At 41.3% G+C, this 27,195-nt stretch overlaps 1 protein-coding gene across 1 annotated transcript; it reads left to right on the top strand.

Annotated features, from left to right (window-relative positions):
- On the top strand, positions 1-27,031 carry als2b (alsin Rho guanine nucleotide exchange factor ALS2 b). Its single transcript, XM_049569808.1, has 34 exons — positions 1-143; positions 529-589; positions 1,159-1,304; positions 1,465-2,441; positions 2,523-2,880; positions 5,255-5,429; positions 6,246-6,342; positions 6,453-6,530; positions 6,614-6,841; positions 6,926-7,097; positions 7,194-7,383; positions 7,476-7,541; positions 7,667-7,829; positions 8,518-8,649; positions 8,752-8,880; positions 15,819-15,889; positions 16,009-16,075; positions 16,191-16,393; positions 16,764-16,829; positions 16,944-17,042; positions 17,182-17,346; positions 17,450-17,561; positions 19,052-19,129; positions 19,211-19,344; positions 19,436-19,600; positions 19,705-19,822; positions 19,934-20,091; positions 20,195-20,311; positions 20,395-20,571; positions 20,657-20,714; positions 20,795-20,856; positions 20,942-21,091; positions 21,307-21,403; positions 23,151-27,031. The coding sequence occupies exons 2-34, from the start codon at positions 570-572 to the stop codon at positions 23,187-23,189; spliced, it is 5,067 nt and encodes a 1,688-aa protein (XP_049425765.1). The 5' UTR covers positions 1-143; positions 529-569; the 3' UTR covers positions 23,190-27,031.
- Positions 27,032-27,195: the final 164 nt, after the last annotated feature.

Genomic DNA, 27,195 nt, shown 5'->3' with positions numbered 1-27,195 from the left:
TCGGCTGTAGCGGCGCCTCTCTGTGTCAACATCAAGAGATGATCAACAACCAGCGGCATTTAGCTGCTAAACAACCTCACTGACGTGTGTTTTTCTTGCCTGTGTGAGTGAGCACATCAAGGAGCGGCGTGTGGAGCCAGCTGGTAAGACACAAGAGGCTTTTTGTCTTGGAAAAATCAAGAAAAGACACCTGTGGTTTGAGCTAGCGGTGTGGCTAGTTAGCGATGCTGGTTAGCTAACGTTAGCTTCAAAGATTAACGGTAACAGTTGTGATATCTCGCTAACAACAGCTAGTAACAGGTGGAAACACCTGCCAGAGGTTGTAGGTGATGACAGCTAATTTGTGGGAGGACATTTTGGGTGTTAGCATAGCTGCTTTCATTTTGACATGTCACCTGGCTGTGTTTCCAGTTGTGTGGGTTTTCCCCTAAAAGTCACTGTTTGGGACTTTGTTTGCTTTGACAGCAACATGAAAGCTAGAGGAGTGTTTCCCAGCTCTCAGCTCATGAGGTGTGTTTTGTTTGACAGCTGCAGCATCAGACATCCTGATGGAGACATAAAGTCCACTGATGGAAACCCAGAGGAAGAGGTAAGTCTCTCCCAAAGAGGATTATTCTGCTCAACTGTTGCTTTCGCATTTTGTGGCTTGGCAGGCTGGATGTGATCGCCATGTGACACCGCCTACGGATGGAGTTGAGCTCACTTCTGCTTTCACCCACAAAACATGTGTTGTTCAGATGTAGCGCTGCACAGGAGGGGCTGGCTCAGACCTGCTGGTTGTTTGTTTGTCTCTAATCTCTTTCTTCTTCACACCTCATCAGTGCTGTTTGTCTTTACTTCTGCTTTTGTCCATCCCAATATTCTGGCTACTTCCTGTCTAAAGAACACTGTGTTCCCATGATGCTTCATGTAATTAGTGTTGGCAGCCCCTAGGGTAACATTTCAACTTTTCTTTGAGTGTTGACTCAGTTTACAAAAGATCATACTGAGCAAATAGTTTGGGAGGATCCTCCATCATTTTGAGTTCCTCCTGCCTGTGACTGCTTGTCCTTTTTCCTGGGATTCATTGATTGTGAGAGATCTATAATAACACCAGCGAGTGGTTAACCTTTCCTGCTTAACCCTACTTATTGTGTTTCTGATGGGTCGATCGCTCAGCTCTGGGGATGACGGTGGCGGAGAGCGAGGCCTGCTCCACACCTGGAAGGGCTACTCCTGCAGTGTCACTCCAGAAAGGCTGCTCCTCCCTGTGCCTGTGCTCCAGGTCGCCCTGGGCACCCGGCACGGTGTTCTGCTGGTAGAAGGTAACACTTAAGTTCAGTTTAGGACGAGATTTTAAGACTATGAGTGGGAGTTTTGTGCCGTCTCGGGGTCCGAGTGGGAGCCAGAGGGTTAGATGGATAGCATACAACCACGAGGCTGTAATTCAAGTTGATAAACGTGCTGTTGTTTCCCCCAATTTAGGTGGACAGGTGTACAGTTTTGGGGAGCTGCCATGGAAGCAGAGTCAAGTGCCCGAGCCGGCGAAACCCACCCTGGAGAGCGCGCTCAGCGGCCAGCGAGTGGTCGCTGTCGCAGCTGGAAGCTTCCACAGCGGGGCAGTGACAGAGGACGGTGGCGTCCACATGTGGGGGGACAACAGCTCAGGACAGTGCGGCTTGTCCGGCCTCACCACCGTCCCCAACCCGACTCCAGTCGCTCTGGTGGACTCCGACACCAGCCCGCCACAGACGGTCCCAGTGCTGGAGCTTTCCTGTGGCGAGCAGCACACCCTGGCGCTGTCGGTCCAGCGGGAGGTGTGGGCGTGGGGCAGCGGTTGCCAGCTGGGCCTCAATGTCACCGTTTTCCCTGTCTGGAAACCACAAAAGGTTGAGCACTTGGCAGGCAGGTATGTATTACAGGTGGCATGTGGGGCTTCACACAGCCTGGCTCTGGTGCGCTGCCTGGGGCCTCAGGACATCCACCGGCCCCCCGTGGACAAATGCAGACAGTGTAACCAGCTGCTGTACACTATGACGGACAAAGAGGACCACGTCATCATCTCTGACGGGCACTACTGCCCCCTCGGTGTGGAGCTGACTGAGGATGATGGCAGGCTGGAGACACCTGCTCTGACACAGGTCCTCAAAACATCCCCGTCTGAGCCGGTCCTCCCCTCCCAGATCTCCACCTTATACTCCTTAGCACCTGCTCAAGGTGGTGACCCCTCTTCTGACCCCACTCAGGACGTGGAGAAAGAGGAGTCAGTCTTGGCTAATGGAGCACTGCCAGCGTCAGATTCCAACCCCTCAGCTAAGTCCGGAGATGGCGGTGTTGTAGGGGTCAAGAGCTCACCGTATCCAGATGAGCAGGCTGTCAAAGACTACCTGAAGAAGCTGTCAGACAACACGACAGCTGAGCAGACGGCGAAGGTGACGGCTGGAGGGCCGCACACTCTGCTAGTGAGTGACTGTATCCTGGCACTCTCATTTTAACACCCGACCCGTATGTTAACGCGCGCCTCTGCTTTGTGTCTCTTCCAGCCGTCAGCAGGAGGGCCCAGCTCCACGCTCAACAGCCTCGTGGCCTCCTGCGCCTCCGCAGTGGGCGAGCGGGTCGCCTCCACCTACGAGGCCCTGTCCCTCAAAAAGATGATGAACTTCTACCTTCCCTCAGGAGTGCCAAGGCCAGGTGGGCCGGTGGGGTTCACAGGCGTTGTGGGCGACAACACCGCGGAGCGCGTCCGCCAGGAGGACTCCACTCAGGCCAAGAAGAGCTCCAGCACAGGGGACATCCGTGAGGAGGAGGCGGAGGGTCTCCGGCGCCGCCTCTCGCTTCCGGGACTCCTCTCTCAGGGTAGATACGCTGTTCACCTCTTATCCTCCTCCTATGCCCTGCTGCGTAAGTACTTCTTGCGCATGTGCAGGTTGATGTGCGTGTGTTTGTCTTTGCTTCAGGCTTCCTCATGCAGCGTGTAAGCACGGCCAAGGTTCGTCCTCGTGTCGCACTCAACTTAGTCTTTTATATTCTGTGTATGTCACCTCCATCTAGCTGGACACAGGAAGTTGACAAATTGCTGTGTTGTCAGCCTCTCAGGATTGCTCCATGATAAATCTGATCCTGGCTCTCTGCAATTTGCCACTTATTTCTGAGTCCAGTTTGAGCGAGCCTGTTTGAATGGCTGCCTTTGTGTGATTAAAAACACTCAGGAATGCAGATTGATCTTTTAGCCTCCAACTTGACAGGGATTTTCAGTGATCAAGGAAACATTGGAGGGCACCGAAGGATTTAGCAGATTTATTGGAGCAGAATGAAGTCGTTGGGTGTGATTTAAGAGAGAGCGAAGGGAGCTTGGTGCATTACAGGATAGCGTCTGTGTGACCACGAACAGGAATAAGATGGACTTTCCCCGTCTACCATCATATCTCTCTGTCCTCGTAGTTAGCCTAGATAGAGATTATTTGCAGTGGGTTTCATCATCTGTGTTTGGGCCGTCGTTGTGTGGGTTATGTGGAAGTCAAGTTTTAAGGCTGAAAGATCAGATTTGATGAAGAATCTTGAGGAAAGAAAACTTCATAGAGTCAGTCACTCGATGAGACATAGCAGCACAAATCTGCACGTCCAGCAAAAGAAATTACAGCCTGGATAAGTGATTATCTTCAGGTATTTTATAAACACTCTCTGGTTTATCAGTTTTTTTCCCACCAGGTTAAAAAAAAACAATGCATTTTTTTGAATGCCAAAAAAAGCATCAAATATTGATTCCAGTGACCATGAACGAGGCTTGAATCTGGGGTTAATTTACGTGTTTGTAATAACAGCAGTCGAGTGTCTGTTATCTAAGCTGCTAAAGACAGTTGAACAAGTAGAGTGAAGACAATGTTGGGTAACACTTTACGTGAAGGTATCAACATAAGAGTGACATGACACTGTCACAAACCTGTCATGAACATTATCTACATGTCATAAACGTTTATGACTGCTGTCATTAAGTGTCATTCAGTTTTTGTCATGACAAGTTGACATTAAATTTGTTTGGGATGTCCTTATAATGACAACTTGACATTAACCAGGATGACATCACCAGAAGATGTCTTTATGTTAATGTCAACTTGTCATTGCAAAGACAACTCCTGGTAATGTCACTTTCATGAATGTCATGTTGTCATAATCAAGACAACCCAAACAATGTCAGCTTGTCATTACAAAAAACGAGTGACACTTAATGACAGCAGTCATAAATGTTTATGACATGTACATAATGTTTATGACAGGTTCATGACCGTGTCATGTCATAGTTATGACAGTGTCATGTCACCCTTATGTAGATACCTTCAAGTAAAGTGTTACCCAGTGTTGTCGGGAGGCTACCTGTGACAAACAGGCTCAGTAGTGATCAAAATCCGAACTTGCTGACAGATGTGTTTTTATCGGAGCTACGCTTTAATCAGCAGAGACAGAAGAATGAAAAGCTTTAAGAGCCCAGACACACCACCATACTGACATCAAAGACCTGGTGGCATCAAAGGCTGAGTGATTTGTTGCCTCATGTCACCTGTGTCTTGCCCAAAAAGTTGCACTTGAAAACAGCGCGCAGACTACAGTGAACTATTTGCTGTATAAAATAATGGACATATACAGCATCACGTCACCTTTTGCTGTGTGGACTCTCGTTATAAAGTATCAAGTTTGGCATTTTGGCCATCGCCAGTATTGGATCACATCCTGTATCCAAAAAAGTATCCATGGATGAAAGTCTGGAGTCTCAGGTAAAAAAAAGAGTAGCTGATTTATTGTTAGAGGTCGGAAAGTTAACCTCTCAGCCTCTCAGCTTTTTGGATATTTGGAAATTGTCAGAATTAGTCTAAATCAGCGGTTCTTAATCTTTTTTCCAGTCATGCTCCTTCGAGGAAGCAGAAATAATTTAATGCCTATCCTGGGATTGTTAATCATCCATCAGTGTGTGTTGTATTTGCTGCCTGCAGGCTTCTTCTTTGTTGTTTGTCTGCTGTGTTCCAGCATGACCAGGCTGATGTGAGCTGAATGTCAGTGCTGTTTCTGTGCGGCCATGTTGTTGGTTTGATGACAACACATTGATTTCTCCTGCTGAACTTTGCACCTGAGATTCATCCAGATTGAGGTTCTTTCCGTCGCTTTGAAAACATGACAACATTTTTATCAACAGATGCAAACAGTTAGGGTTGTAAAGACGTATCGCACTGTTGTGTGTGTAGCAGACGTTTAGGATTACAGTGTTTGTGTCGTGCACCCACAGTGTCCCCACGGCTGCTGAGAAAAGCCGGACGTCCCCGGATGCGTGCAGTCGCCCTCACCCCGCTGGGAGGGGCGGTCCCCGAGGCCCAGGAGGTGTTCCCGACCCTGCAGACGGAAGTGTGGAGCTGGGGCAACGGCGAGCACGGGCAACTTGGACATGGAGACAGTCTGGCCAGGTAGGAGGAAGGTCTCTTGTTGCTGCATCTGGAGGAGACTTGTCAGACAAAATGTCCGCCGTGGGAGAAAACAAACACTTGAAACAGCAACACTGAAAAGATATGATGAGAAATGAAAGAGCAAGATTCAAAGATTTAAAATCGCCTACAAGTAGTGCACCCTGAGTGTGCCAGGGCATGTGCATGCATGAGAGAGTAGGAACGCACGCACACGCCATGTTATGCTTCTCAGCCGCGCGGGAAACCATTCAACCCCGGTCGAATGATATTAAAATAGCCTATTACAGTCTGGCACAACTCTCTTTCCTCCTCCGTCACAGTCCGTTTATTAAAGAATGCAGCTCCTTTCATTTTTTCTTGGAAATTTAATTTTAGAAGTTATTGCGTTACTTTAGACGTCAGCGACAAACAGCTGTTTACTTCAAGGGCTGGTTATTGTTTGAAAGTTTTGGATGCTGCTATTAGAGGCAGATATGCTTTTTGCTGCTGCACGAAACACGGTAACCACAGTATATTTGAGAGAAACATGTCATGACCAGATATAGAACAGTACAACGATTTATTTACGGTTTACGTCGTCAAAATATGAACAAAGAAGTTAGGAAATGATGACCTGGCACACAAAGCTGGCAGCGTGTCAGTGCAACATATAACAGACAAACAGGATCCAAAGAAATAATCAGCCTCCTCGTTCCCAATTAGACAATAAAAGTGGACTCACATGGGCAGTCGCTCATCGGGTCAGTCAATATGTTCGGAGGATTGATTGAGATAGACTAACATGATCTGATGCTTCCTCCTCCTGTCCGGTTGCAGAGTACAGCCGCTGTGCATTAAGAGTCTGAACAATAAGGAAGTGGTGCGAGTGGCAGCTGGTGCTCATCATTCCCTCGCCCTCACCGCTCAGTCTCAGGTGCGTCAGTGCGCTACAAGACTTCCTGCACGAAGATATTTTGTCTTTACACTTCAGAAGCAACCTGTTTTTCTTTTCTATCCGTGTGTGTATTTGGCCAAATCTTGCAGGTGTTCTCATGGGGAAGTAACAGCTCCGGTCAGCTTGGACACATGGAGTCACCCAGCACTGTCCCCCGCCTTGCAAAGGTACAGAAACCACCTCCTTTACAAAGCGCGCACACACAGAGAAAGCCTCAGTGTTCATGTTCCTCTCTGCTTCCTCCTCCCAGCTGTCAGAGGGGATCCGGGTCTGGGACGTGAGCGCTGGGGAGAGACACACCCTCCTGCTCGCAGACGGAGACTGCTTCCGTCCTATTATTTATTACAGTGGACAGCAGGTCAAAGAGGGAGCGGAGGAGAGCAACGCCAAGGAGCTGGGTCAACAGGAAGGAGAGGAGGAGGAGGGGCGGGTGGGGGGCTACACCCAGCAGCCTGTGCTACTCCCCTTCTGCATGGACGTAAGCACAAAGTAGCTGGTAGTTTTTTTTTTCATTAAAAATGATGTCTGTGTATTTCATCACATTGTCTCCCTCGTCTTCCAGCTCGGTTACGTCAGCAACGTCTTTGCGGGCGGCCAGCGGTGCGCGGCGCTGTGGGACAGGAACGTGATGGGCTTCATTGCCAGCCTCCACGAGCTGGCCTCAGCCGAAAGGAAGTTCTACTGCAAGCTGTCCAACATCAAGACACAGATAATACGCCCCCTGCTGGAGCTGGGTAACAGTGACACATACAACAAAAAATACTTCCTTTTTTTGTCGTTTCTTTTACTTTGCTTGACTTTCTTTCTGTCTGTGCGCCATCCTTCTCCAGAGTCTCTGAGCTCAGCCCTCGGCCAGGTGAACCTCGGGCTGCTGCAGAGTCTGGCAGGCCGATTTAGCTTCTTGTGTCACCTAACCGGGCAGCACGCCGCCAGCCTCACCGCCAACCTGCGCCGCGTCCGTGACGTCAAGAGCCTGCTTGTCCTCGACCACGCCAGCATCTTCCTCGACTTGTACAAGGAGTATGTGATCACCATCACGGCCATTTGATTATTTGTAAGTCTTAAAACACTAGATTGAATTGATCAAAGCTAAATTCTGCCTTACATTAAAGGTACTGCAGCACTGTGGGCAACTTCCATGTGATGGGAGGTTTCCAGTCCCTGACCAAACCCTCACTGTGAGCGCACACACACACACACACACACACACACTCTGTCATCCTTTAAATCCAGCTCTGATGCAGCCAAAAACACAAGTAATTGGAAAAGAATTTTTAATAACAAGTGATGCTTTTCTCTAAAGAGATTTCTTCGGGAAGAGTCCAGAGCTGCTTAAGAAGCTTGCAGAGTGCAGCGAGGAGAACCCCACCATGGCCGACCTCCTGGTGGCGCTCTTCTACCTCCCAACTCGCCACCTTCACGAGTACGGCCGGCTGCTGCTCAAACTGGCCACCTGCTTCGAAGTGGTGGGTAAAACAAACACAAGTTGCAGTCGTGCATGACATCTGTTCCAATTACCTTGTTAATGCAGTTATTTACTGTTGTTGACTGCTAGTAGAAGATAATTTGTTAATTTTACTTTTTTTTGGCTTTGAAGATTATTTGAAAGAATAAAATGTTTGTTTATTTATTTATTCTTTTTTTATTTTATTTTATTTTATTTTATTGTATTTTAGTTAAGTTTAGTTTTTCTCCTTTTTTTTATCTTGAGTGATATTGTTTGATTTTAAAATTATATCCTAAAAAGGAAATTATAAAAAAAGACTGGGGACTGATAAAATAAAATGTCATCCAATATTTTTATTTATTTATTATTGATTTTTTTCCTTATTTTTGGTGCAACAAAACCAGTTGTGTAATGTAACATAAACCTAAAAAACAGATGAAATAATAATCAAAATAATTAGAACATGTTGCAGTGTTGTACAATTGTGAGTGTAAGGGGGAAAGAATTAAATAAAAAATAATTTAAAAAAAAATGTCTTGATATAAATATATATTTTTGTGCATTCTTTTCTTTGTTAAAACACATAAAAATATTTAGGTTTGAGCTCAAATTTTCTTAAATGTATGAACATTTCTGTTGCCAAGATCATCAGAGTCAGACTCTTATTTTAAAAAATCATAATGCTTATTTCACGTTTGTGTCGTCAGTGCTCCAGTGACTACCAGAGGCTGCAGGACAGCTGCTCCAGGTTTGAAGCTTTGGCCCTCCAGCTGAAGAGAAGAAGGAAGGACGCCGAGTACACGTTTCATTTCTGGAAGAGCTTCCCCGGCAAAATGACGGTAAACTTTCTGAGTGTGTGTGTGTGTGTGTCCTTCATATTGAGCCCTCGAGGTGTCACATGGTGTCTCATATAGCTGAATGTTGTCATTGTGTGTGGTCAGGACTCTCTGCGGAAGCCTCACCGCCGGCTGATCTGCGAGAGCAGCAACAAAGCTCTGACCCTGCAGAACGCCGGGAGGTTCTCCGTCAACTGGTTCATCGTTTTCAACGACGCCCTGGTCCACGCACAGGTCAGCTCAGAACCTACACACGCACACTTCTCATCACGTCCTTAAACTTTTTTGAAGCCCTCCATGTTTCAGACACTAAAACTTGGTGTGTCTCAAGCGTTTGTGTGTGCTTGCCTCCGTGCTGTCAGGGCGTGGCGCCTTATAAGAATCTTGTAAGTATGCAGCCAGAAGCAAATGTCAGCACAGCGACCTGTGTCCACTGTCCCCACTCCCCACCTTTTCTTCTTCAGTGTGTGTGTGTGTGTGTGTGTGTGTAGGGCTTAGGGCTCTGTGTCATAGGATTCAGCCCTGAAACACATGACAAACACCCCTGTAAAACAGGCGCGGTCATAGCTGGGTTTCACAGGGTGACAAATTATGAATGAGGTTTTGTTAGTGATGTACAACAAATATCTGACTCTGTGTGCTTGCAACAGTAAGACATATATTTATATTTTATCCGGGGAGATGCAGATATCTTAGTAGTGTTGTTGTTAAGTAAAATCAGAAGGTTTTTGAGATTTAATTTTATCTACAGTAGACTTTTGATGTGTTGTTATGGTGTTCTTTATGTGACATACACCTTACAGTTTATAATTATAGTTTTAAAGGGTTAGTTTGGATTGCTGCAGATACTACACTGACTGTGGATAGACACCTCATACAACCCCACTTCAGAAGATCTGTACTATGTGTCTCATTCATGAAATGTTTGTAAATCTGTGAGCAGATTTGCACGTAAAAAACCCAGGTACTAAAAGCCTACACTGGATTCATGAACACTGAGGAAAACTCAATCATAGGCATGTGTATAATGTCTATGAATGCCAATCAATCATAAACTGACAGCGCACTCCCACTAGCCAGTGACCACCATATATGGAGGTGATAATTACTATAGATAGGTGCATCCTGTCGACCTGCAAGCATGAAGCAAACAAAGAAAGACACAGAGTCAGCCATCACTGATAGTTAGTGTTTGGTCTGTAGCGTGGGTCTCACAGTCTCGCCACTCAAACAGAAGATACACTTGTGGAGTTCTCTCTCCTGATTGATTCAAGTGGGAACAAGATGCCAGAAATGTAGAAAACACATGTATTAAAGTCTGTGTAAAGCAGCAAAAAATGTCTGTTAGAAGTTTGTCACATCACAGAAATATGTGTCATTAATCACTGAGCCAAATTTGAAAGATTAAAAAAATCGCTATAAAATTAGCTCTCAAAATCATGGAAAAACAAGCACTTCTCTCTGCTGTGAAACGCTGGGGGCGTGTCCGGAGGGGTATGTCTGCAGCCTCTTGTCTCATGACTCCAGGCTGCAGCCATTCAGTCCACGCCCACTCGCGGGAGGGAAGCCACCTCCGTGTACTGTACAAGGACGTAAACCCGCACCTGCAGCCGGCGGAACAGGAGGATGTAATCCAGGGAGGGAGAGTGTCGGTTCAACTCCACTGACTGAAAATATTTTTTCCAGCGGATGTCTTAGTTACAACATGATTGAGCTAACTGGAGCAGTTTCACGTCGTATCCGACAACGGGAGGCTTTTAACAGATGACGTCCTGATGTCAGCTTTGCTAACTGTCCTTGTCAGCTGCAGCCACTGATGCTTTCTAGACATCGTGATTTCCCAAAACTGAATAAATACCACACATAGCAACACAAAACTGCTTTGCTAGCTCAATCATGTTGTAACTAAGATATCCACTAGAAAAAATATTTTTTTCACAGACCGTTTATTGAGTTACTGAGTTACTACAGACACCGCTAACGGCTAACCACTAACAGTTAGCCCAGCTAATCTACGATAACCATGTTATTAATTACAAATCGTGCACACAGAAATAGTAATGTTTGTTCAATCATTGTGTTTATAGACTTTACAAACATCAGATCACCTCTATTTATTTATACTGCTACAGCCTCAGGGGGCGTTTGTAGCAGGGATAACTCTGTTACGTAACACGGCTATGATTTAAGGCCCGCCCACTAGATCCAGAACACAGAAACCTAGAAACACAGTTTGTGAAGCCTTAGCTCCACAATTCAATTGTAAATGGTTGAAAGGCTTTTTTGCACATTTTGAGGTATACTTTTATGACCTATTTAATGTTTAAGAAGAAAATAGCAGAATTTGCTTTACACGGACTTTAAGTCTTTTTAAGTAACTCATTTACATTTTTAATAAACCAAATCTGAAGCTTAAAGGGATAGTGCACCCAAAAATGAAAATTCAGCCATTATCTACTCACCCATATGCCGAGGGAGGCTCAGGTGAAGTTTTAGAGTCCTCACATCACTTGCAGAGATCCAAGGGGAGAGGAGGTAGCAACACAACTCCACCTAATGGAGGCTTACGGCGCCCCAGATTCAAACGTCCAAAAACACATAATTGAAACCACAAAATATCTCCATACTGCTCGTCCGTAGTGATTGATGTTGTGAGGACTCTAAAACCTCACCTGAGCCTCCATCGGCATATGGGTGAGTAGATAATGGCTAAATTTTCATTTTTGGGTGTAGTATCCCTTTAAATCTGCTCATACCAACTTGTTTATCTAGATGTGTGTCAGGCAGGAGCAGGTGTAGATTATGTCAGTACCAATGCCAAAATACACATAAATTTCTGTCTGCAAACAGTTCACACACAAATTTGTTCTGCTCATATTTCATGAATGAGACACTACCCATTTAAGTACTTTTTAGGGTGGCAGAGGGGTGTAATTAATTGTCTGTTTTTGGTTTATTCAGCAAATTAATCACATGAATACAAAAATAATGATTAAACCAGGGACGGAAACAATAGATAAAGGATAGGTAAGAATTTCCAGCTGAATCCAGTGCTTACATGCTATGTGTATGTTCAGGAAGTTATCATGTAAATATGTCCGGTGATACGCAGCCCTATCCCCGCCCTCGCCCTCGCCCTCTGCCTGCTCTCTACCTGAGGGAGACTGCATGGAAGGATGAACTGACTGTAACCAAGGCTCAATGGGTTTTAATGCATTTTAATCATCTCTTTATGCACTCCTGTTTTTACAGCTTGAAATCCCCAAACTCAAAATAAACCCGTGAAAATATGGGATAAATTACTTTCCTGTTGAAGCCTTGGTTTTTACTGTTGGTTCATATGTAATCTGAAAAGGTACCAACAGCTTCTGGTTCACGTCTCCAAAGCAATTTCCTTCCCTCGCTCCCTGTTTGTCTCCTCTTTCTATTTGCATTTCTTCCCATGCCTCCCCGTCTCTTAAAGTCTGCACCAGTCCCGTGGTTGTCCTGCATATTCCAGTCCCCCCACTGTCTGCCTCGACTCTCTCGTTCTGTCACTGTTTGACAAAAGAAATGTCTGTATTTGAATTCCTGAAGCGGGGTGTAAAACTGAGGCTAGGAACTAACAGTATCCGACAACAGTAGACTGTGGTGTCTTGTGATGTGACTCTGTGCAATAAGTCGCGGGGTGTCAGTGAACAACAGCATGCATGCTTCTTAACTTCTGTTTAAAAACATGTGCAACACATGTTGTCTTGCATGACTGATCCTGGCATCCCTTCTATTAATCTTAAACAAGATGCATCATCCTACTTAATCTCAACTAAATAATATCTGATTAGTGTTTTAGAGTCCTCACATCACTTGCAGAGATCCAAGGGGAGAGGAGGTAGCAACACAACTCCACCTAATGGAGGCTGACGGCGCCCCAGATTCAAACGTCCAAGAGCACATAATTGAAACCACAAAATATCTCCATACTGCTCGTCCGTAGTGATCGATGTTGTGAGGACTCTAAAACCTCACCTGAGCCTCCATCGGCATATGGGTGAGTAGATAATGGCTGAATTTTCATTTTTGGGTGCGCTATCCCTTTAAATCTGCTCATACCAACTTGTTAATCTCAATGTGTGTCAGGCAGAAGCAGGTGTAGATTATGTCAGTACCCATGCCAAAATACACATAAATTTCTGTCTGCAAACAGTTCACACACAAATTTGTTCTGCTCACATTTCATGAATGAGACACTACCCATTTAAGTACTTTTTAGGGTGGCAGAGGGGTGTAATTAATTGTCTGTTTTTGGTTTATTCAGCAAATTAATCACATGAATACAAAAATAATGATTAAACCAGGACGGAAACAATAGATAAAGGATAGGTAAGAATTTCCAGCTGAATCCAGTGCTTACATGCTATGTGTATGTTCAGGAAGTTATCATGTAAATATGTCCGGTGATACGCAGCCCTATCCCCGCCCTCGCCCTCGCCCTCTGCCTGCTCTCTACCTGAGGGAGACTGCATGGAAGGATGAACTGACTGTAACCAAGGCTCAATGGGTTTTAATGCATTTTAATCATCTCTTTATGCACTCCTGTTTTTACAGCTTGAAATCCCCAAACTCAAAATAAACCCGTGAAAATATGGGATGAATTACTTTCCTGTTGAAGCCTTGGTTTTTACTGTTGGTTCATATGTAATCTGAAAAGGTACCAACAGCTTCTGGTTCACGTCTCCAAAGCAATTTCCTTCCCTCGCTCCCTGTTTGTCTCCTCTTTCTATTTGCATTTCTTCCCATGCCTCCCCGTCTCTTAAAGTCTGCACCAGTCCCGTGGTTGTCCTGCATATTCCAGTCCCCCCACTGTCTGCCTCGACTCTCTCGTTCTGTCACTGTTTGACAAAAGAAATGTCTGTATTTGAATTCCTGAAGCGGGGTGTAAAACTGAGGCTAGGAACTAACAGTATCCGACAACAGTAGACTGTGGTGTCTTGTGATGTGACTCTGTGCAATAAGTCGCGGGGTGTCAGTGAACAACAGCATGCATGCTTCTTAACTTCTGTTTAAAAACATGTGCAACACATGTTGTCTTGCATGACTGATCCTGGCATCCCTTCTATTAATCTTAAACAAGATGCATCATCCTACTTAATCTCAACTAAATAATATCTGATTAGTTCTTAAAAAAAATCTGACTATTATTAAAGTATTTTATCACTGTGAAATCCTGAATACGCCTTGAAGCAATAAACAAAATTACCTCCTTTATTTTCCTTTTTACAATCTTCTTCATGTCCATTTTACTTCCTTTTCTTTATATCTTTCTTCCTTTCTTTAACCCTTTACTCTCCTTTTCTCCCTTCTCTGCACCTCCTCCTTCTGTATCTCTATTTTACTCCCTTTGACTTCCCCTTCTTTCCTTCTTAACATTTTACTTCCTTCACTTCCATAATTTCCTTTTGACTTCCTCTCTTTACTTTCCCTTTATTCCTTCTTTAATTCCTTTTGAATTCTTATTCCTTTTTTACTTTACCTTTACTTCCTTTGATACTTCTCTTTGACTTTGTTTCCTTTTTTACTTTACTTCCTTCTGTACTTCCCTTTGACTTTGTTTCCTTTTTTACTTTACTTTTACTTCTTTCAATACTTCAGTTCGACTTTGCTTCCTTCTTTACCTCTTTTTTACTTTACCTTTACTTCCTTCTTCTTTCCCTTTGACTTTGTGTCCTCCTTTACTTCCCTTCTTACTTTACCTTTACTTCCTTCCATACTTCCCTTTGACTTTGTTTCCTTCTTTACTTCTTTTTTACTTTACTTCCTTCTGTACTTCCCTTTGACTTTGTTTCCTTCTTTACTTCTTTTTTACTTTACTTCCTTCTGTACTTCCCTTTGACTTTGTTTCCTTCTTTACTTCTTTTTTACTTTACTTCCTTCTGTACTTCCCTTTGACTTTGTTCCCTTTTTTACTTTACCTTTACTTCCTTCTGTACTTCCCTTTGACTTTGTTCCCTTTTTTACTTTACCTTTACTTCCTTCTATACTTCCCTTTGTCTTTGTTTCCTTCTTTACTTCCCTACTTACTTTACCTTCACTTCCTTTTATACTTCCCTGTTTCTTTGTGTCCTTCTTTACCATCACTTCCTTTTATACTTCCCTTTGACTTTATTTCCTTGTTTATTTCCCTTCTTACTTTACCTTTACTTCCTTCAATACTTCAGTTTGACTTTGTGTCCTCCTTTACTTCTTTTTTACTTTACCTTTACTTCCTTCTGTACTTCCCTTTGACTTTGTTTCCTTTTTTTACTTTACCTTTACTTCCTTCTGTACTTCCCTTTGACATTGTTTCCTTCTTTACTTCTTTTTTACTTTACTTCCTTCTGTACTTCCCTTTGACTTTGTTTCCTTTTTTACTTTACCTTTACTTCCTTCAATACATCAGTTTGACTTTGTGTCCTCCTTTACTTCTTTTTTACTTTACCTTTACTTCCTTCCATACTTCCCTTTGTCTTTGTTTCCTTCTTTACTTCCCTACGACTTTGTTCCCTTCTTTACTTCTTATTTTACTTTACCTTCACTTCCTTTTATACTTCCCTGTTTCTTTGTGTCCTTCTTTACCATCACTTCCTTTTATACTTCCCTTTGACTTTATTTCCTTGTTTATTTCCCTTCTTACTTTACCTGTACTTCCTTCTGTACTTCCCTTTGACTTTGTTTCCTTCTTTACTCCTTTTTTTTTTTTACTTTACTTCCTTCTGTACTTCCCTTTGACTTTGTTCCCTTTTTTACTTTACCTTTACTTCCTTTTATACTTCCCTGTGACTGTGTGTCCGTCTTTACCATTATACCCTATACTTCTTTATTTCCTTCTTTTTTTACGTCGTTTTTACTTCCTTCTCCTTACTTTATAGCAGCTTTCCTCCATACAAGTAGGTACATGTACACAACAAGCCTGCTCCATGAGCGAGTCTCTCCAGAGAGCAGTCGTCTCTTTAAGTATTTTTTTCCTGTTCATCATGAGCGGTTAGCTTACAGTAATTCACCTCCTGATTGTGTGTGAGGTCCACACACATCTTTTGGGCTTATTCGTAGCACTTAGGTTTGTCTCACTGTCTCTTTAATTTGGTTTCTAAAAACTCACCTTTCCCTTCTTTCTTGTCCCCTCTTTCCTCCCTCTTTTCCTTTCTCCATGCCTCCAGTTCTCCACCCATCATGTCTTCCCCTTGGCCACACTTTGGGTGGAGCCGATCCCAGAGGAGAACACTGGCATGTAAGTCCACTTAATTACAGTCTAACATGCCAGTAATTGTTTCCACTGTTAAACTGTGTGTGTGTGTGTGTGTGTGTGTGTGTGTGTGTGTGTGTGTGTGTGTGTGTGTGTGTGTGCAGATACGGGTTAAAGGTGATTACACCAGAGGAGACGTTCACCCTGTTGGCCTCCTCTCCCACGGAGAAGGTAAATCTTTTTATGCGATTAATGGACAAAAACTACATTTCCATTTGCTGCTGCTCAAATTTACTGGACCGCTGTGTGATGTCCTTCATAAAAGTGAGCATGTGTTCATTCCCAGGCCAAGTGGCTTCGCTCCATCAATCAGGCGGTGGACCAGGCCCTTAACGGGGCGGGGCAGGACACTGCATCTGTCGGCTCGGGGTCGGGGCAAAAGCTGGAGCCTCCCATCTCCAGGACGGCCTCGTACACCTTTTATAAGGATGGAAGGCTGAAAGAGGCAACATACGAAGGACGCTGGCTCGCTGGGAAGCCCAACGGCAGGTTGGACTACCACGCTGTCTGTCATGTCTGTGCATTTTATTTATTTATTTAAATTTATTTTTGTATTTGTGGACATTTTGTTTTAAATGTTTTTATTATGACGAACAAACATAACGTCGTAAGTCATAGGAAAAACACACTTAAAAAACAAACAAAAAAAACATAAAAAATAAATTAAATGTCTAAATTATGAAATAAAATAATTAAAAAATAAATATGTGAAATATATAAATAAATAAAAAGATAAATTAATATCTAAAATATTTAAATAAATACAAGAAAACAATAATTATTAAAATAAAAGTGAATTTCAATAGAATATTTTAAATATTGATATTAATGTGTAATTATGATATGAACTGTTTTTCAGGGGAGTGTTAAAATGGCCTGATGGGAGGATATACACAGGGACGTTCAAGAACGGACTGGAAGATGGGTGAGAGCATTTATTCAGTGCACATGAGTCTTACGTGTCATTATTTCACAGATAAAATAATTTTTTTCAGGTTCTATTTCTTCATCCTCCTCACGTATTTATGTGTTTGTGTAGCTTTGGTGAATTCGTGGCTCCCAATAAGACGCTCAACAAGAACGATCACTATCAAGGGCAGTGGAAAGATGGCAAGATGCACGGCCTCGGGACATACAGGTGAGTGAAGAGGAACTTTATCGTCCATGCTGGGCAACACGACAAAGATGAGGACAATTTGAAGGGACACAACAAAGTACATAAATACTATTAAAAAACAGTTTGTGGATAGAATACATACCCTCCCGTCTGTCTGCAGGTATGCCAGTGGTGAGGTTTACGATGGATCCTTCCAGGACAGCATGCGACACGGCCATGGCATGCTGCGCAGTGGCAAGCTCAACACCTCCTCCCCCAGTGTCTTCATTGGCCAGTGGCTGCAGGACAAGAAGACCGGCTATGGAGTCTTTGATGATATCACAAAGTACGCTCATTAACGTAAAGGTTACACAAGGTTAAAGATGACAGGAAAGAAGCTTTTGAAAATGGGTTTTGTTTGGTTTCTTGTTCATCCTTTTTCTCTCCAGAGGGGAGAAGTACATGGGCATGTGGCAGGACCACCTGCGGCAGGGCACCGGGGTCGTCGTCACTCAGTTCGGCCTGTACTACGAAGGTGCCTTTAAAGATAATAAGATGATGGTGAGCACTTCTCTCCTTGATATCGGTCACATTTTGTGTGCATGTGGTGGGAAGTTTAAGAGGCCGAGGTGGGACTGTCCCTTAAGTATTTCTTACTAAAAAAAGTTCTTGCACAGATCATTAACTGTGACATTTTCCAACACTTGTGCTGACTTTATTGATGATATTTTGACCCCCACACCATCATGAGATGAGACTGGAAATGATTAGGAAGGGTAGGTGTGAGGCATGGAGGATGGAAGCTGCCAAAATCAAGAATAAATAAAGAAATGAAGCAATGTATCACATCAGTTTATCACTGTATGATGCACTGAATGTACCAAATTAAACATTAATATACATTAAGAATAGATGTGATATATTTAATTGATATTTATTTTTGCTTCTTCTTTTTTTTTTTTACTTTTCTGTTCCACTTTAATTTAATTTTATTTTTTTATATTTTTTTTGATTAAATAATTTCCCCACTGATTTTTTAAAATTGTATTTACCATTATTTTATTTTATTTTATTTTAGTCATTTTTTTTCTTCATTTTTCCACTGCTACTTTATTTTAATATTTTTAAAATAAATGAATTAATTTCTATTATTTTACAATTATTTTAATTTAATTTAATTTAATGTAATTATTATTTTTTTTATTTGGTTTAGTCATTTTTTTCTTCATTTTTCCACTGCCACTTTATTTTAATATTTTTAAAATAAATTATTTAATTTCTTTTATTTTACAATTATTTTAATTTAATTTAATGTAATTATTTTTTATTTTGTTTTATTTAAATATTTTAGTTATTTTTGATTTTGGCAGCTCCCTTTCCATTTCATTTTTTCTTCATTTTTTACTTTTCTTTAAAATGTTCTACCTTATTTTTTTTAAATAATTATTTATTTATTCCCCCATAGATTTAAAAAATAATAATTCTACAGTTATTTTTATTTTATTTTATTTTATTTTAGTCATTTTTTCTTCCAATTTATTTTAATTTTGTGATTTTTTTTTTATATTTTACAGTTATTTTATTTTGTTTGATTGTGTTTTATTTTTTATTTTTATTTTTTATTTCAGTGTTTTAGTCATTTTTGGTTTTGGCAGCTTCCATTCTCCAGTGAGGAAGACTGGAGACAGTAGCAGCACTGACTTTTGTTATCAGTTCTTCGGGATTTCAGAACAGGGAAGAACATTGAAATGATGATTATTCACGAAAGTGTCTCTAAAAATGTGCAAACATTATAGCCAAGAACGTTATGAAGAAGAAAAACTGAGAAATAGAGAATGTAGTTTTCTCCAGCTCACAATGACATACGGAAAAAAATGCTTGCATGGCCAGTAAAACAAAAAAAACCCCACAAACTTAAGGTCCAGTATGAACTGTTTCAGTCATTTAACCTATTTTAATTAAAATCACAGTAAATTATTTCAGTAGCTTCACTTTCCTCCTCCTGAACACTGTTTAAGTTTAAGATAAAAAAAAAAAAAGTCGTCTTTCAGGGCACTGGGATCCTCGTGTCAGAGGACGACACCACGTACGAGGGGGAATTCTCTGACGACTGGACCCTCAATGGAAAGGTGATAAATGAACAGCAATATCTTAATTAACAGAATGTTTTGTGTTTCATTTAATCATTTATTATATTCATTCCTCGTCAGGGTGTGCTCACTATGGCAAACGGTGACTACCTGGAGGGCTCCTTCAATGGCGAGTGGGGCTCTGGCCTCAAAGTGGCGGGCTCCTACTTCAAACCGCACCTATTCGACACCGACAAGGACAAAACCCGTGCTGTGTAAGCTCAGAGAAAAATGTGCAGGAAAATTGTTGCGTCATTGGAATGAATTTATTGATCTTGTTTTATATGTTTGTGTGTGATGTGGCAGGAAGCTGGGGCGTCTGTGTGTGAGCCCCGAGGACAAGTGGCAGGCGGTGTTTGAGGAGTGCTGGAGTCAGCTTGGCTGCGAGGCGCCGGGCCGAGGGGAGAGCTGGAAGGCGTGGGAGAACATCGCCGTGGCCCTCACCACCAGCCGACGACACATTGAGGACAGGTACCTTTATAGCGTGTGATTTGTTGTTGAGTTTAAGATTGGATGTCGGTGTTTTAACCCATTTATTTCCAGATGCTGATGTTTGTGTTTTGTGTGTGTCGCAGCCCGGAGATGTTGTCCCGAAGTCACAGCAGAACCCTGGAGAGTCTGGAGGTCATCCCGCAGCACGCAGGACCAATCACCATGGAGAGGTATCACACCATCCGCCTGTACCTCATCAAGGTAAGCCCACCGAACAAAACAAAAACCACATTCACGCAGGTCAGTGTGATATTAAAATTGTAATCCTGTCCGTGACTCAACACTGTATTACTATTTCTTTACTTCCTGTAGGCGTGTGACACTCCGCTCCACCCGCTGGGCCGGCTGGTGGAAACCCTGGTGGCGGTCTACAGGATGACCTACGTGGGCGTTGGAGCCAATCGCCGGCTGCTGCCTCAGGCTGTCAACGAGATCAAGTCGTACCTGAACCGCATCTTCCAGATCGTCAGGTAGCTCACATTCAGCACAGCAACCTTACTGCTCATATTCTCAATTTAGTAAATGTACAAAATGGATCACCGTTAATTTTGTGTGCTCTTGAATGCTCTGCAGGTTTCTGTTCCCAGACCTGCCAGAAGAGGGCGGCCTAATTCCAGAGCCCACCACCAACCTCCAGGACAAGAAGGAACCAGGCTCAACTGATGCCCAGCTAGAGTCACCGAAACCTGGGTAAAGACCGCGCAATGTCCCCTCCTTGAAGCTCTGGTAGTCCTCAGTTGGCTCCTGTTAAAGTCTGTTCTGTGTGTCCTCAGCCGTGTGGTGAGCAGCTCGGCTCTGCTGCTGCCCGTCCTGCTGCCTCGTCTCTACCCGCCGCTCTTCACCCTCTACGCTCTGGACAAGGAGAGAGAGGACGACGTCTACTGGGAGTGTGTCCTCCGCCTCAACAAGCAGCCCGACCTGGCCCTGCTCGCCTTCCTGGGTGTTCAGCAGTACGTCACATGCTGGCTGCGACAATGCAAAGTCCTCATTTAATGATCCGAGTGTAAATCCTACATTTTTTTTGTCCCCTCTTAGAAAGTTTTGGCCTGTCTCCATTCCCGTCTCCCTGCCCGCGCTGGGGGAGAAGCAGCAGGTATGGTTTAGATGTTTGCCTTAGTCACACATTTAGGGCATGCCTGTTTCAGTCTCTGAGTTTCAGCGTGTTTCCTCCAGGTCCTGTCCAGCACCAAGGATGCCTGCTTCGCCTCTGCAGTGGAAACACTACAACAGATCAGGTACGGCTCGAATCAACAACTTTAAAGGATCAGATTCTTGGCTTGCAAGCAAGGTCAGTTAATCAGGTTTCTTGTTTGTTTGCAGCACAACGTTCACCCCGTCAGACAAGCTGCAGGTGATCCAGCTCACCTTTGAGGAGATCACACAGGAGGTTCAGTCGCTGCTGAAGCAGGACTTCCTGTGGTCCATGGACGACCTCTTTCCCGTCTTCCTCTACGTGGTGCTGCGTGCACGGTCAGCCGCATTTTAGAGCAAAAAAAGAGATTGTTGCTCATTTCTAAAATAGATAATCAACATGTTTGAACTGTTTGTCAACCTCTTATCAGAGCAAATAATACAACATTTTCTATATGCTGCTTCTGAGCTCTCATAATCACCGTTGTCCAAAAACAACAAGGTGAAAATTCCTAAATCGTATGAAACTTCTGATTTCTTTTTTTGTCCTCCAGAATCAGGAACTTGGGCTCAGAGGTCAGCCTGATCGAAGACCTGATGGACCCCTGCGTGCAGCACGGAGAGCATGGAATCATGTTCACCACACTCAAGGTAACACACACACACACACACACACACACACACACACACACACACACACATCTGTCAGTATATATATAAACTTTTTTTGTCTTTATTGAAATTTTCAAGGCACACATGAATCATTCAGTGTCTTACTTTTTAAATGCCCATTTCAAAATTACACAGGTAAATACCTCCAGACATAGAAAGACAGATAGTGATAATTAAAATTAAACTCAGTAAAACAACAACAGCAACAGTAATAACAATGACTGAAAGAATAAATGAAAATTGAAGTGAAATAAATAAATAAATAAATAAAGATGAAAATAAAATTTAATGGAGAGATGGTAATAGTAATACAAAAATCTAAATAAAAATAATTAATTGAAACAGTAAAATAAAAATTTTGAAAAATCATGAAAAAAAATTGATAAAGGATACATACATGGAGAGATAGAACGACAGTAATAGTGATAAAAAAAATTAATTAAGTAAAAAAGATTTTCTAAAAATAAAAGAATTAATATGAAGATAACAACAATAATGATGATGATAACCATAGTAATAATTAAAGTATCTTAAAATATAATAAAAACGGAAATAGAAATAAACAAAGAAATAAAGATTTTTTTTAAAAAAAGATATAAAATGGAGAGATGGTAATAATCATACAAAAATGTAAGTACAAAATTAAATTGTCTTAAAAGTAAAAGTTACAGTAAAAAAAACAAGGTAATAAGGTAAAAAAAAAGGACAAATAAATAATACAACACCTTATAATATCTATGTTATAATATTGATGATGATATCTTAAAAAAAAGATATATATATATAAATAAAGATGAAAATTAAATAAAATGGAGAGATGGTAATAGTAATACAAAAATCTAAATAAAAAATAATTAATTTAAAAACAACAAAAAATAAAATAGAAATTTTAAAAATAATGTTAAAAAAATAGTTAAAAAATTAATAAAGGACATACATGAGAGATAGAAAGAGAGTAATTGTGATAATAAAAGATTAAGTAAAAAAGATTTTATAAAAAAAAGAATAATTACCATGAAGATAATAATGATAATGATGATGATAAGCATAGTAATGATTAAAATATAATAAAAATTGAAATAAAAATAAACAAAGAAATAAAGATAAAAATGATGTAAAATGGAGATATGGTAATCGCACAAAAATCAAAAAAAAATTTAATTTAATAAAAATACAAGTTACAATAAGGTAAAAAAGGTAAAATAAGGTAATAAAGTTAAAAAAAGAAAAACATGAAATATATATAAATAAAAATTAAAATTAAATGAAATGAAAATTAATGAAAATTAAATAAAATGGCGAAATGGTAACAGCCATACAAAAAATCTCAGTAAAACATTTATTATTCGTATTAAAATAAAATAAAAAATAAAAAAGCGAATAAATAAATATTACAATATAGGATACTCACATGGAGCGATAGAGAAATATTAATAGTGATAATAAAAATTAAGGAAAATAGACTTAAGGAAAAAGTTAATCCAAGAACAATAAGAAATAAAGAATAGGAAAAAAAATGATAAAATAAATACAGATAAAAATGAAATTAAAGTACAGAGATGATTAAAAATAAAAAAAATATAAAAAAAATAAATGAAATAGAAATAAGGTATAACATTATTTTCTGTACTGCCTGGCCTGAAGAGAGTGCAAGAATTGAAGATAAAAGTATATAAAGTCATTAAACCCGTCATTATTTATGTGTTTTTCTCTTTCCCACCTGCAGGCTTGTTACTACCAGATCCAGCATGAGAAGATCACTTAAGACGAGCGTGGCGTTACTTCCTTTCATCTTCACAGCCAATCTCTGGTCCAGGATCAGCAGGGCTTCAGGATGACAGACGTGAGCAGCAACCAATGAGAAGCATTGGATCATATGAACAGGTTGCCAACAGCTCCATCTGCTGCTGTCATGGAGACAAGACCACTTCGCCCTCTGTGACACACACAAACACACTCTTTCCCCCTTTTTAGTGACCTCAACAGCTTCGTACCTGCTGATCATGAAGGTACACGTGTGAATATTGACTGCCAGAGATGAGCCACCTCATACCGTCCAGCATAGAACAGCTGACAGACTGACTTCCTGTGGGGAGATCCTGATGCAGGTTGTTACATGTGCGGGAATACAAGGTTCATACTTTTTCTTTTAGTGCCAATGGGAGCGGTTTGTTCTCACTGTGAGATACTGGACCTCCTTTTCTCCCTTTGGAGGAGTTTGTCAGCATGAAAAATGACGAGACGATGCATCACAGAAAACATTTCCAGTGTTTCTTCTTGTTCGACTGACACCTACATGAAGGAAATAATCTCCTGAAGGCATGTCGCTCTATTAATCTGACAAACTTGACTTTTTATTTGGTGACTTTGACACATTGGTGAGGTTCATGCTTTATCTGAAGTGTTTCCAAACAGTATTTCCTGATTTGACTTCAAGGATGAACACTAACTGGTGTGTTGAGCAGATGCACATCTGGTTAAGTTTCCCACCTCGGAAACAGCGGCTCACAGCTACTTCACTGAGCTGGAAACTAGTTTACAGCTTGGTTTAATACTGAATTATAAATGCAAACTGACGTGGCTATAACTATTTTCTTTCTTCATAGTTTTGTGCTTTGAAATTTCAGGTCATACATGAATCAGTAGTTCAGTGTCTTAAGTTTCAGTACCCTTTTCCAGACAATGAAATATACGTAGGTAAATACCTCTATACATGATACAAAAATAAAAATGAAGTAAAATATGCTTAACTAAAAAAAATCACTTAATAATGATAATAAACATAAAAATAGTCAATAATAAAAAAATAAATAAATAGAAATAAAAATTAAAATAATTAAAAAATAGATGGTGATAATAAAACAAGATAAACTATGTTAAAATTAATTAATGAAAAGCAAAAATAAAAATACAATCTAAAATTTTTTTAAATTAATATTAAAGGGGAAGAGAGAAAAATCACCTTGGCTACAGCTCTAAATGATACTACTGCTATTCTGTTACACCAGCGGACAGTGGAATACGGTTAACCCCAGTTAGCGGCTAATTTAGCTGGCTCTGACATCATCTTTGTTATCTATGACACTGGCATTTTACGTAATGTCCATATTTGAGTACTCGCATGATAAAAAAAATCTAACATAAGAATAGGAATGTAAATTGGCCGACAATGAAAAACAAGTGCAATTTAAATGTCACTCTCCTCCTGGTGGGTTCTGTCTGGTTAGCATGAGCTAACACAGCAGCAGCGGCTGATATTCGACACCGAGGCTTTTAGTGGTCTATCCAAACTCACACCGACACCAAAATGGATCGACTCTGTCCACTTAACTGACTGTCCGCTGCTCAGAGCTCACACTCCCGCAGCAGTAGGCTCATGATAGACGGACAGAGAGCAACAGCGGGGCAAGGACAAGGCAATACACTGCACACAGTTAAACAGAAACTCATGTTCACATATGGGAAGTTAGGTGGTGATCACGCCATATATTGAACGAAATTGCGACGTCCAAATCGAGTAAGCTGATCCCCTAAAAGATACAGTTGAAAAAAATGTATCTGGTGACTTGAAAGCACGCCTGATTTCCAAAGTGCACACTTGCAGGAAAAGCAGAAGTGAGTGAAAAGAAATGTTTTTGATTGACAATCTGAGATCCGTGTGTGTGTTTCTGAGCCCGTTTTCCAGTAAAATGAATACTGACGCAGAACTGTAAAATCTGAAAATGTACGGGGTGATAATTTGTGTCTTTAAAGGCCCGGACACACCAAACTGGTGGCCAAGAATGAGTGGTGACAAAGGCCGACTGTTGTGTCAACACGTCGCCTGTGTCAACCAAAAAGTTGCACTTGAACACACCGCAAAGACGACAGCCAACAGCCAACTAGCACGTACGTTCTGCGCCTGCATGAGAGAAAAAACTCTCCATAGCAGCAGGCGGCGGTAGTCTGTATTCATCATTCATAATGAGAAACCGGGAGACCAACAGGTTGCATTCAAGACGCTAGTTAGCCAGTTAGCACATTAAAAACACAACCCAATATAGAAAGTAATATTTATCGTGTGCTAGCGAAATATAACACGAACAATTATGAACCATTTCCGCAAAAGAGCTCAATGGGCTCAGTGAGCTCTGTGTTGATCTCACGCCATCTTTAGCTTTTGTTTACCTTCCTCACTTTGTTTCTCTGCTGATCAGAGTGATTTCTCTCACTGATGGGCGATTCAGCACGTTGAACAGGTCAAAAAACAGCCAACAATGACCGAGTTGTGTAAACAGGGTAGGGAGATTACCTTTATTCCACTTGACCTCTAATAATTTTGGAGACACTCAACAAGCTGAAAATAACCTTAAAAGTTTGTATTCATTGTATTGTTTTGAATAACGCAGTGTTCATTGCAGGCAGGGAGAGACGTCAGCACATGTCTCATGAGTCTAAATATCTCACTACACCTGTATATGTGTAAAATAATGAGAAATGTAGATTCAATTTTGAATTCTTTTTCCCAGCTGCAGGTGGCGTTTGAGCAGAGAGCCGGCTTAATGCAAACAGATTTTATAGATGTGACGTTCAAAGCCGATTCTGTGCGCCATCTGTTAATGCTAACTGTTCTTTTTTTTAAACCATTTACAGCACTAACTGTCAGACATTGTTGCTTATTTGTGATTTGCGTCACACATGCCAGTTTATAAAAGGGCTTAAGAGGGGATTCAGAGGATGACCGAGCCTTTTTTTTTTTCTTCAGATGGTTTAACAATAGAAAAGCAAAGTGGATCAGAGGCCTCTTTTTGGAGGGGCTAAATTTGGGTGAAGCTGCAGGATTTAGGAAGACTAGCAACAGAAAATGGGTGTGAAACTGTTAGAATTTAAAGCTCAAACTACAACAGATTTTTATTTGGAAATGTTGGGGTAAGGTGACACATAATTCAAACAGTTCTCATTTCAACAACACATCTCAGTTCATGGTCTTCTCTTGTACTTTTTGTGACTGTAAAAATGATTGCGATAACGCTCTTCCATCCTTGGTTGTGAGCTCTTGTTTCTGCTGAGACCGTATGTGCCTGACACTTAAAGAAGTGATGCAATATCGTCTGCGTAACTACGGAGTTCATTCCCAAAACGCCATTATTTTTTCCAACGAGAGACTTTTAGTTTTGTGCTGCTCTTTAGAAATAATCATTGACTGACATAACATGGCGTCCTGTTACATATGTTGTGAAGATGTGATTTGTCTGACTTGCAAACCAAACTACAGCAACAGAACGGGATGTTTATTGTAACGGTTGTACCCTTAACTGACCCCCTTTCATGAAGTGTAAATCTAAACTGAACGGTCCTAAATATAAACTGAAGATAGTGTTCATAAGCTTATATTGGGTTCATGTCCTCAACACCTGTTTACCATGGCAACGCCCCACACAGGTCATACTGTTGCAGTGTGTGTAAAAATGACTGTTTTATCAATGGACTTTGGTGTTAACGAGTTGACATTTTGTGTCTCAGCTGGCTGACATGACTGTGTGTCTTTTAAATGATGTCAAATGTATTGTACCTTTACATAATAACAACAGAGGGCAATAAACTCATTTGATGGACATTGCTAACTAATCAGATCTGACAGTTTCATACGATGGGAAAAATTAAATGTTATGCTAAATCTGTGCAAAAATGGACAAACATTTTTTGATTCCAGCTTCTCAAATGTGACGATTTGTTGCTTTTAAAGTGAATATTTTGGAGTTTTGGAAGTCGTGATGGCACATTTTCCAACA

Source organism: Epinephelus fuscoguttatus, linkage group LG24 (assembly GCF_011397635.1).
Source record: "Epinephelus fuscoguttatus linkage group LG24, E.fuscoguttatus.final_Chr_v1".
NCBI classification, from domain to species: domain Eukaryota; kingdom Metazoa; phylum Chordata; class Actinopteri; order Perciformes; family Serranidae; genus Epinephelus; species Epinephelus fuscoguttatus.
Note: the sequence above shows the minus strand (reverse complement) of the source record. Positions and strands in the feature narration are given on the sequence as shown.

Excerpts from the sequence above, each read along its gene's own strand:
- als2b (XM_049569808.1), top strand. The coding sequence starts at position 570 with ATGGAAACCCAGAGGAAGAG. Across the intron at positions 17,347-17,449 it reads GTCTTTGATGATATCACAAA|AGGGGAGAAGTACATGGGCA; the intron begins GTACGCTCATTA and ends TTTTCTCTCCAG. Across the intron at positions 19,823-19,933 it reads TCCGCCTGTACCTCATCAAG|GCGTGTGACACTCCGCTCCA; the intron begins GTAAGCCCACCG and ends TACTTCCTGTAG.